This window comes from Bufo bufo, chromosome 4 (assembly GCF_905171765.1).
Source record: "Bufo bufo chromosome 4, aBufBuf1.1, whole genome shotgun sequence".
In the NCBI taxonomy this organism is placed as follows: domain Eukaryota; kingdom Metazoa; phylum Chordata; class Amphibia; order Anura; family Bufonidae; genus Bufo; species Bufo bufo.
The window spans coordinates 463,806,344-463,818,548 of record NC_053392.1 but is presented as its reverse complement, the minus strand read 5'-3'; the positions used below and the strand labels follow the sequence as shown (position 1 = coordinate 463,818,548).

At 46.1% G+C, this 12,205-nt stretch overlaps 1 protein-coding gene across 1 annotated transcript in view; it reads left to right on the top strand.

The window, feature by feature from the left end:
- Nucleotides 1-12,205, top strand: part of ACOXL (acyl-CoA oxidase like) — a 625,524-nt gene that overhangs the window by 168,176 nt on the left and 445,143 nt on the right. Inside the window, 1 exon segment of the mRNA XM_040429469.1 lies at nt 6,136-6,147. Coding sequence (XP_040285403.1) covers nt 6,136-6,147 — 12 coding nt within the window.

The window sequence follows — 12,205 nt, the reverse complement described above, 5'->3', positions numbered from 1 at the left end:
AATAAAGCCTTCTTATTTTCATTTATCTCTTGTTGTACGTCTGGTTCATGGTTCCGTGACATTACCTGAGCAAGCAGCAGCAGCAGCCTCCAGCAGTGAACACTTCATCCAGGAAGTAGTATAAACCGCAAAGTGAGGCAGTATGGGAGGGAATATAAAGAAAGACAATTAGTCTAAATAAGTGACACCTGGCAGAAGGAAAGGAGATGACAAAGTGAAACCAAAACAAAGAACGTCATACAAGAGGTAGAGAGGAAAGTCTGTCAGACCTTCTCACAGAACTGGCGGTGACAGTACCCCTCCCTCTACGGGTGGACTCCAGACACTCAGAGCCCACCTTCTCAGGATGAGACCTATGGAAAGCCCTGATGAGACAAGTGGCCTTAATGTCCACTGGGACCCACATCCTCTCCTCAGGGCCATAACCCTCCCAATGAACGAGGTACTGAAGAGAACCGCGGATAATGCGAGAATTCACAATCCTAGAGACCTGAAATTCAAGATTACCATCAACAAAAATCGGAGGAGGAGGCAAAGAGGAGGGTACAGTGGGTTGGACATAAGGTTTATTAGGGACCTATGAAAAACATTATGGATCTTCCAAGTCTGAGGAAGATCAAGACGGAAGGCAACGGGATTGATGACGGACAAGATCTTGTAAGGCCCAATAAACTTAGGACTCAACTTCCAGCAGGGAACCTTCAGTTTGATATTCTTTGTAGACAACCACACCAGATCACCCACATTCAGGTCCGGACCAGGCACACGTCTCTTATCCGCCACACGCTTATATCTCTCACTCATCCTCTACAGATTACCCTGAATCTTTTGTAAATGACAAAGACGAGGAAAATCTCTCCTCATCAGGTAAACCAGAAGACCCCTCTCCAGAGAATGTCCCAAACTGCGGATGAAACCCATATGCACCAAAAAATGGTGACTTATCAGAGGACTCCTGGCGACGGTTATTTAAAGCATACTCAGCAAGGGACAAAAAAAGAATACCAATCTTTCTGATTCTCCGCCACAAAACAGCGCAGATATGTCTCCAGATTCTGATTGACGCGTTCGGTCTGACCATTCGACTGCGGGTGAAAAGCAGAAGAGAACGACAACCGAACCCCCAAGCGAGAACAGAAGGCCTTCCAGAATCTGGAAACAAATTGCGTGCCCCTATCAGAAACGATGTCTGAAGGAATGCCATGCAATTTGACAATGTGATCAACTAACGCTTGCGCCAGCGTCTTAGCTTTGGGTAACCCAGGAAAGGGAATGAAATGCGCCATTTTGCTAAAACGGTCCACTACCACCAGAATCACAGTCTTCCCCGAGGAACGAGGCAGGTCCGTAATGAAGTCCATGGACGCATCTGTCCATGGACTTCATCACGGACCTGCCTTCCAAGGACGGGAAGGAATGGGTAACGGGACGACAGAACCCGATGGCCGTGAATGAGGGACCTTGGCACGAGCGCAGGTCTCGCAGGCTGCCACAAAACCCTCAACCGTCTTGCGAAGAGCCGGCCACCAGAATCTCCGAGCAATGAGATCCACTGTGGCTCTACTCCCCGGGTGCCCAGCAAGGACAGTATCGTGGTGCTCCTTAAAAACCTTGTGTCGTAAAGCGAGAGGCACAAACAACCTCCCAGGAGGACAAAGATCAGGAGCATCTGCCTGGGCTGCCTGAACCTCTGCCTCCAAATCAGGATAAAGAGCAGAGACGACCACCCCATCAGCCAAAATGGGACCCGGGTCTTCAAAGTTCCCCCCTTCTGGAAAACAACGTGGCAGGGCTTCCGCCTTCACATTTTTAACCCCAGGACGGAACGTAACAACAAAATTACACCTAGAAAAGAACAAAGACCATCTGGCCTGTCTCGGGTTCAGACGCTTGGCCGATTCCAAGTAGGCCAGATTCTTATGGTCGGTAAACACGGTAATAGGATGTCTGGCTCCCTCTAGCCAATGGCGCCATTACTCAAAAGCTTATTTGATGGCCAACAACTCCCTATCTCCCACATCGTAATTTCTCTCTGCAGAAGAGAGTTTCCTTGAGAAAAAGGCACACTGTCGCCATTTGGCAGGAGAGGGACCCGGAGATAAGACCGCACCCACACCCACCTCAGAAGCATCCACCTCAACAATAAAAGGTAGAGAGACATCAGGTTGTACCAAAATGGGAGCGGAAGCAAAACACTCTTTAATACTAGAAAAGGCTTTAAGCACATCTACCGACCACGAGGAAAAATCCACCCCCTTTTTAGTCATATCAGTGAGTGGCTTAACAACAGAGGAATAATTCAAAATTAACTTTCTGTAATAATTAACAAAACCCAAAAACCGCATCAGTGCCTTCTGATTCTCAGGAAGCTCCCAATCAAGCACAGCGCGGACCTTCTCAGGGTCCATGCGAAAACCAGAAGCGGAGAGAAGAAAATTAAGAAATAGAATCTCCGGAACCGCAAACATACATTTTTCCAGTTTAGCGTAAAATTTATTCTCCCGCAGAATCAGCAAGACCTGACATAGGTGGTCCCGATGAGTCTTGAAATCAGGAGAAAAAAATCAAAATGTCATCTAGATACACCAGTACAAATTTCCCCATTAAATGATAAAAAATGCTGTTCACAAAATGTTAGAAGACGGCCGGAGCATTCCTCAAACCAAAGGGCATAACCAAATTCTCGAAATGACCCTCAGGGGTATTGAAGGCCATCTACCATTCGTCCCCTTCCCTGACCAGGTTGTATGCCCCTCTTAAATCCAACTTAGATTTAACAATTTTTAGCCCCAGCAATCTGGGTAAACAGGTCCGGGATCAGAGGAAGCGGATATGGGTCACGAATCGTGATACGGTTAAGCTCCCTGAAATCCAGACAAGGTCTTAAAAAAGTATCTTTTTTCTTAACAAAAAAAACCCAGCAGTAACAGGTTACTTCGAGGGTCGGATGTGTCCCTTTCTCAGGCTCTCAGAGATATAAGTACGCATAGCGACTCTTTCAGGTTGGGAGAGATTGTATAATCGTGATTTTTGCAGCTTGGCGCCTGGGATGAGATTAATAGGGCAGTCGTACTCCCGGTGAGGGGGCAACTCCTGGACACCACTCTCGGAAAACACATCAGAAAATTCAGAGAGAAAAGATGGCACAGTCTTAGTAGAAACCTCTGAAAGAGACGCCGTGAGGCAATTCTCTCTGCAAAAGTCACTCCAACCATTTATTTGCCTTGCTTGCCAATCAATGGTGGGGTTATGTTTAGTGAGCCAGGGTAGCCCCAACACTAGAGGAGTAGGTAATCCACTTAAGACGAAACATGACATATCCTCAACATGAGCGTCATCCACAGTCAAACGGATATCGTGAACTATGCCCTTTAACGATCTTTGAGAAAGTGGAGCGGAATCGATAGCAAAAACAGGTATATCCTTTCCCAAAGTGCATACCTGGAAACCATGCATTGTTGCAAATTGATTATCAATGAGATTGACAGCTGCTCCACTATCTACAAAAATCTCACAAAGAATGTTCTTGCTGTCTAGCGCCACCCTGGCAGGTAGGAGAAAACGGGAACTACAAGCAAACGGCAAACCTTCAATTTCCGCATCAACCTTGCCAATAGTAGAAAATGGAAAGTTTTTAGAGGGTTTCTTTTTTTCTTTTTTTTTTATTACCCTCAGAAAACTCCATGAATCTCCTAGAGGGGCAAACATTAGCCAAATGATTTATACCCCCACAACATAAACAAACCCTCCTCTAAGAGCTGAATCCTCTACTATCAGAGGCAAGCAAACCCAGCTGCATGGCCTCCTCCTCAGAGGAGATTGAGACAGACTGAGACCCCTGCGCACTGAATGAGACAGCCCCACTGTCTTTGGGCTGAATATGACCGGAAAGAGTAGTCTCCTCTCTCTTTCTAAGACGCTTGTCAATACGAACAGCTAGAGACATGGCAGATTCTAGCGACGCTGGTCTATCATGAAAAGCAAATGCATCTTTCAATCTTTCCGAAAAACCATGGCAAAATTGACTTCGGAGTGCAGCATCATTCCAACCAGTATCAGCTGCCCATCTCCGAAATTCAGAACAATATATCTCTGCAGACTCTTTACCCTGGCATAAAAGACGCAGTTTAGATTCAGCCAGAGCAATACGATCCGGGTTATCATATAACTGCCCCAGGGCTACAAAAAATTCATCCACCGATCGGAGGGGTCGTGCCCCCACCGGCAGCAAAAAGGCGCAAGACTGAGCGTTATCCCTGAGCAGCGAGATGTCGATCCCCACCCTCTGCTCCTCATCACCAGAGGAATGGGGAAGTAGGCGAAAATGGAGTTTGCAAGCCTCTCTAAAGCGAAAACAATTCTCACTACCCCCGGAGAACGTATCCGGAAGCGAGATCTTAGGCTCGGAACAAACTCCATGAATGCCAGCAGAAACGGTCACCTGAAACTGAGACACAGTTTTACGGAGATCTGCTATCTCCAGCGAAAGACCTTGCATGCATCAATGCTTAAGACGATTTTGGCGGTTTATAATGTCACGGGTGAAGTTGCAGATAGCTGGAACTTTTAAATAAACGACCGACTTGCTTGATCCCAAACTAAGGAGCATATAGGTGAGCCCTATAAAACCCTAAGAGCTCTCCCTGACTGCTAAGCACATGCAAGGGTCTCAATGGTAGACGATTACATGCCCACGTACCTAAGACTGTGTGACACCTGAAAACCCTATAATAGTGAGGGGACATGACCACCGGCTCCCTGCACTTAATACGGACGGAGTCAGGGTCACCTAGAATCAAGCCAGCAAGGAAACACAATAAAGGAAAAGACTTACCTGAGCAAACAGCAGCAGCAGCCTCCAGCAGTGAACACTTCATCCAGGAAGTAGTATAAACTGCAAAGTGAGGCAGTATGGGAGGGAATATAAAGGAAGACAATTAGTCTAAATAAGTGACACCTGGCAGAAGGAAAGGAGATGACAAAGTGAAACCAAAACAAAGAACGTCATACAAGAGGTAGAGAGGAATGTCTGTCAGACCTTCTCACAGAACTGGCGGTGACATCTTTTCTCAGCCATTGCCATTTCCAGCTGACACGGAAGGGCAGATTTATAGGCCAGGAGTGATTGGACGCTGTCCTCTTGGCTTTCTGAAAGACATATTGGCTCCATAGTAGACAGAAAGTAGCTGAAGATATCTGGAGTACAAGTAACTGAGCTTTTAAAAGAAACACAGTACACAGAAATACAGCACGCCTAAACAGAACGAGGGGCACATCGGCGCAACGGAGGAGCGGATCAAGAAAAAAATTGGCGATATCACATCTACTGAACATGGGCTACAGTGTGACGTATCGCTTTTCTAAAGTACAAACTGGTGAAAGGTCCTCTTTAAAGTCATATACGACTTAAAGGCTGTAGGTCAGATTTACTAATGCCGTCTAAAATGTAGGCAGTATAAGCTAAAGCCTCATGCACACATCTGTGAAACACGGACCGTGTGATACCAGCCTGGATTTCTTCTGAGTGCAGGAGCGCACGGCGTCATTGGTTGCTATGACGCCGTGCGCTTCCTGCTGCCGCCACAGTACAGTAATACACTGGTATGATCGCGGGCACTATAATAGAAAATGCCTAATCTTGTCCGCAATTGTGGAAACGGAAGTATGGATGCGGAAGTGCGGATCCGCATATGTGGATGCAGATCCGCAAATGCGGACAGCACATTTCGGCCCCATTGAAAATGAATGGGTTCGCACCCGTTCCGCAAAATTGCGGAACGGATGCGGACCCATTTTGCGGACGTGTGAATGGACCCTTAGACGGGCAGATTATTGGGATTGAGCGTTCGTAGGGATGATAGCCAACCATAAGGCAGTCGAAAGGTGCACCAAATTCATTACAGTTCCCCTCTTAAACTTTTAATATCTTCATTTTTTTTTTATTTCTTGTTAAACTTTTTTTGCTTCTATAATAATTATTTTTAAACCTCTAGGATCTTTTGATGAGGGTGAATGGCATTTTACCGCGCTCCCTGCTGAGCTTTGCTTCATGTACAGCTTAGCAGGAAGCTTACCGTGGGAGGCCTGGGAAGCTTCAGAAGCGTCTAGGCTGCCATCATAACTGATGGAGCCCAGTAGGTCACAGTGGTTGAACGGGTTAATTTGAAGAGAATATGGCCCAGTACTGACCTCTGTGATACCCTACTAGTGACGGTGACCCAATCTGAGTGTGTACAGTTTATAACCACCCTCTGTTTTCTATCACTCAACCAGTTACTTACCCACATACACACATTTTTCCCTCAGTCCAAGCATTCTCATTTTATGTATTACCCTTTTATGTGCCACAGTATCATATTTAAGGTGGAATTCATTGGTGGAAAATGCTTAAAAAGGACCTGTCCCCACTCCTGACATGCCTGTTTTAATAGCTTCATGCATTCCCCATGTAATAACAATTCTGGAACATCTATTCCTATGGCTCTATGTTGTGCCATTCCTTTATTATTTCTACTAGATGTTATGAATGAATTGCTAGCAGTCTGCACTAAGGGTACAGAGGGGTGTTAACCAGTTGGGGGTGTGTACCTGAACAGTCTCACTCTATCCAATTAGTGCTGCAATTTTCAGACTGTGCAGGTACACACCCCTTACTGGGTAACACCCCTCTGTATGTGCGTATGACACATTTTTACACTTTCAATTCATTTCAGTGGAAGATTCAGCGCCAAAATAGGGCATGCTGCTTTTTTTTTCTGGTGCGATATGAACTTAGCCAGAAAAAAATAAAATAAGTAAGTGCTGCTTCCCATTGAACAGGAGGCTGTTTGGAGTCGTTTTTTCTGGCACTGATTTGACGTGTTAAATGTGCCAAAATCATTGCCAAAAAACTGTGTGAACGGGACCCCACACAACCTTCGTTGCTGTTTAAAAACTATTGTCAAGATACACCTCTCTTTTTTTATACAGAAATATTAATTCTGTCTAATTAAATATAAGATCTAGGTACGACAAGTTTTTCATGACTCAGAGCTTGCAAGTCTAAAGATCATTGGATGACCCCAGGTAACTAAGGTTATGTGGTATATGTAATTTTTTTCCCCCAGAGACTCACATTCATTTATAAGAGACAAAAGTAGGTGGAAGTAAGGCTATCATTGGTCTTAAAACGGATATGTGATGTACCTTTTTTTTTCGCCCTATAAGACGCACTGGCCTATAAGATGCACCTAGGTTTTTGAGGAGGAAAATAAGAAAAAATATATTTCTAAAAGGTGTGCGTTTGGTGGGTTTTAAATTAATGGTGGTCTGTGCATGACACTATTATCGGGGATCTGTGGATGACGCATTGTCATGTGGGGGATCTGTGGATGGCACTGTTAGGGGGGACCTGTGGATGGCACTGTTATGGGGGATCTGTGGATGGCACTGTTATGGAGGATCTGTGGATGGCACTGTTTATGGGGGATCTGTGGATTGCACTGTTATGGAGGGGATCTGTGGATGGCACTGTTATGGAGGGGATCTAAGGATGGCACTGTTATGGGGGATCTGTGGATGGCACTGTTTATGGGGGATCTGTGGATTGCACTGTTATGGGGGATCTGTGGATTGCACTGTTATGGGGGATCTGTGGATGGTACTGCTATGGGGTGGGGGATCTGTGGATGGCATTGTTATGGGTGGGGGATCTGTGGATGGCACTGTTATGGGGGGGATATGTGGATGACACTGCTATATGTCATCCACAGATCCCCCTCATAACAGTGTCCCCCAATACACCGGCCCTCTGCTCACCGCAGTATTTATAAACATTAATCCTTATCCTGTTAATAAGTTTAACTAACGCTGCGCTCTCTCCCCTGTATCCGTACAGCACTTTACGAACAAGCTTCCATAGAAGGCAGAGCGGACGGCAGAAGTAACGTCACTCACTGACGTCGCGCGCCTGCTCTGCCTGCTTCATTCATAAAGTGGGAGGAGCAGGCGCTCAACGTCAGTGAGTGACGTTATTGCTGCCGTCCGCTCTGCCTGCTATGGAAGGTTGTTCGTAAGTGCTGTACGGATACAGGGGAACAGGGGAAAGCGCAGCGTTAGTTAAACTTAATAACAGGATAAGGATTAATGTTTATAAATACTGCGGTGAGCGGCGGGGCCCGGTGTAAGAGTACAGTTCCGGACGCCCCTAGTTCCGGACTCCAGCCCCTCCTCTCTTCCGGCTCATACATCGCAGTCTGCGATGCTGCAGCATCGCAGACTGCGATGTAAAATGGAAGCATTCGCCCCATAAGACGCAGGGGCATTTTCCCCCCACTTTTGGGGGGGGGGGAAAGTGCGTCTTATGGGGCGAAAAATACGGTACATTTTTTTAACGGCCATCACACGTCCGTTTTAAGACCAATGGTAGTCTATGGGGTTATTCGCATGGCAGTTTTTTTGACTGTCAGTTAAAAACGGATGTCAAAAATAGAACATGTTCTATCTTGTCTGTTTTTCACTGACCAACATTCCCCTTACAATTGAATAGGTCAGTTTTTAACGTCCGTTTTTCAGAAAGGCATCAGTGAAAAATTGTCAGTTTTTAACAGACTTTTTTCGTGTGCATGTAGCCTAAGAGTAAATAGGATAGTTTTTAGTTTGCCAGGAATATCCTTTGACTTATTTTTAGAAAAGTAAATGGATGAATTAGTTTAGTGAGATTTATAGATGACAAGTTTCTGTCTGACAATTTTCATGATTTCTTTTGTCATGGCTCGGTGCCTTCGTGCATATCTAGTGGTTTTATTTTCAGACATAGATCCAATGCTTTGGGGTCCTTTCGAACAGGCAAATAATTGACTGTAAACAGCACCAATTAATGATATAGCATGTCGATCAGTGCTCAGTAAAAGGGGCTCTTATACTGGCCAGTTGTGGGGGTGATCAGTCAATCATCCATAATGTAGAATTATTCCTTAGGCCGTTTGCCTCCATTATTGTTAGCAGGGCTGCACCGAACTTTTCTGCTGCCTGAGGTGAAAATTTAAATGACCATTCCAAACCCTACTGTTATACGTATGTACTGTCATACTGTATGTACGTACATACATACCTCTTACACCCGGTAGTTTCTCTTCTTATGTTCTCTTTCCTCTTCTCCCTCCCGGCCATCAAGTCCACCTGTGCCGACTAAGTTCTGGTGCAGAAGATTGCGATTATTTCATCGTAATCGCCAGCACCATTATACAGTACTTCTACATAGGCTTCAGATCTAGTGGCCTGAGGCCTATGAGAGTGAACTGCAGTTACGGAAGCCATAGGCTCCCAAGCCCCGCTGTGAACTGCTGCCCCCCACCAGAGGCAAGGCAGCCACCACCTGAGGCGAGATACTCCTCTTCCCTCATGGTAGATGTGGTCCTGATTGTTAGCAACACATCCTGTGTGCATGCACGGAGATGTGGGGCCAAAAAAACAATCATTTCTCCTGCTGCATAAAAGTTGCAGTCAGCCAACAACTGATCACAAGGCTTTTTCACAGGCAATGATGAGGAATAAATGTTCGGCTGTTAATTGCCCATGTAATGACTGATTTATACGACACAAGATGCAGACGATTATCGGGAATGAAGCATTCCTTCCCGACAACTGGCTGCTCGTTCAGTTAAGCGTTGCATTTACATGTAGCGATCACCTCCACAGTCCTCGTACAGCTGCATAGTTTCTGGGCAGCAGATCACTGTTTAGACCGCACAATCTGCTGCCCAGAAACGATAATTTACTTGTCTGCATGAATGAATATTTCACCCGATGAACGAGGTTTCGCTCGTCTATTGGGTGATCAGCAGCACCTTTGGAGGGGCAGATTATCGGGAACGAGCATTCGTAGGAACATTTGTCCTCAATATTATGCCCGACAATCAGGCCGTGTAGAAGCTCATCTTACATGCCACTCATTGGCCATTGTTCTGTTCTTCAAATCTTATAACAAGAGGTTTGTGGCAAAAAGACTGGCACATCTACTAAAATTGGGAACCTCAGAAGTTTGAGGTGCAGACCCATTGGTATGGTAGGGTGCCAAAATCGTAAGGTACCAGGTATTAAGTTGGCTTTTCTATAGAATGAAACCACATTTTACAGGTTGAACTCATTTTGACCTTGAAGTTTACAGAGTAAACTCAATCTCACTGAAACATCTAAAACAGATGTGCAACAGGTGCAACGTATGTGGTATAACAAGTAACATATGTCATTTTTATATTATTCACTAGTAATGTACTTGCCTCTGTGTATTTGTCAGAGTCTGTTTTCACATAATTAATTCAAGGTAGCTTCATGTATGTGGCCAAATCAATATGTTTGTGGCCTGCATGGCGTATACGTTAACTGAAACTAGGGAAATACAAAGAGGTGGAACACATCATCACATGTTCACATGGCTATTTTGTCTAAATTAATTTAAAGGGAATGTGTCATGAGAAAATAACCTACTGTTTAAATCATGCTTTTATGTTAAACATATTTTTAAATAATATTTGGTGATGTTATTTTTAGTTTTACATATCAATATCTATATTTAAAGGGGTTGTTCTAAAAAAATTATTCTACAGTTTTTAAGCCAACACTAATAAATATGACTGTATACAAGCGATCCCCAATTTCCTTCTCAACTGTCTAAAGAGAGATATCGCTATATATTTATATGAATTCATAAGGAGGGATGGATGGATGAATGAATGAAAAACCTGTGGAAGAAAGCAGCATTTCCGTTCACCTCAGAATGCAGAGTATCTGGTCCAGAATTTTGTCTACAGGAGAAACAGAGTGCTACCAGAGAGGAAAATGAAAAAACTGACAATAGTTTATTGCATTTTTTTTTTTTTCTCAAGAGTTGCCATTCTGACCAGCCCTGGCTGGTCCACCTATCACTGGAGGTCAAGCCAATTTGGTTCCTGGTTCGGCATCCAATCCCAGATCTAGGCTGGGGATTTAAGTCTGCTTCTATCATTTACCAGCTGTTAGTAATTACATATTCATTGTAACCTTGCTCTATACTGTGACATATCCTATTCTTCTTTATCGACCCTCCTGGTGAACTGACTATTGACTTGTTTCTGGATTAACCCTGTGTCTGCTGTTACTGTTTATATTGATTTCTCGCCCAGTTTCCTTGGGGGACACAGAAGACCTTGGGTATAGCTCATCTCCCTAGGAGGCGTGACACTAAGTGAAGACTGTTAAGCCCCTCCTCCACAGCTATACCCTCAGCCTGGAGAGAGAGACTGCCAGTTTTTGCTTAGTGTCCAAGGAGGCAAGACACTCCCTGCTCTGCAGGGCTGCTTTCTCCTCGTTTCAATTTTAGATTTTTACTTTTTTATTTTCTTTTTGTTTCAGATCATCAGGGATAACAGAGACGCACTAGACCTCTCTGTTCTCCCGGGGTTGAGCTGCGCCAGTGCCGGTCATCCGCACTGCTGCCTCCCCCACAGAAGGCAAGGTGGATCAGGGCAGCCCAGCTCCCCTACATCCCGCCAGCGCAAGGGTCGCCCGCACGCCAAGTCCCTCTCCCAGCGTCCTGCCACTACGGTGCCAGTAGCTGAAGGGGCGACCCTGCTGGAACGGACCGAGGGTGAAGACGACTATGGTGAGAGAGAGGCTTCTCCAGCCCTACGTCCCCGTCCCCCCCGGTCTCCTGCGTGCCTGACCCTATACTGGGCCTATGGACCCTTCTGTCCCTGCTAGACCTAGGCTGGCCCCTGGGCTGTCGCAGGGCGACATTCTGCTCCCTCTCTCCTGGCCTCCAGGACATTGGCACCCTTGTTCCTACAAGAGGAATGCCTAGGGAGCTGCGGAGGTCCGCAACTAGCTGCCCCTGACGGAGGGGTTATGCAGGCGTCCCACCCTCACAGACCCGGTCTCAGGGTCCCCCTCCCTCTTACCGGCCACTACTTCAGGGCCAGAGGGCCCGCGCCTTGCTGCCACTGACCCTCCCTACTCTCACGGGCACCGGTCCAGGGGAAAGGTGGTTGTAGCTGCCGGCCATATGGAGCGCTGTTCTAGGCAGGGGCCCGCTCCAGGGGTGAAATGGCTGCCGGGTGCAGGGTCCTCACTTCCGGACAGCTGGGTGGGCACCGCGGCCTGCAAATGAGCGCTTCAACAGCCCCGGCCGACCGTCGGAACATTCCGGTCGGCCGGGCGCCGCAAAACTTGTGTTCCACTTCAAGGCCGC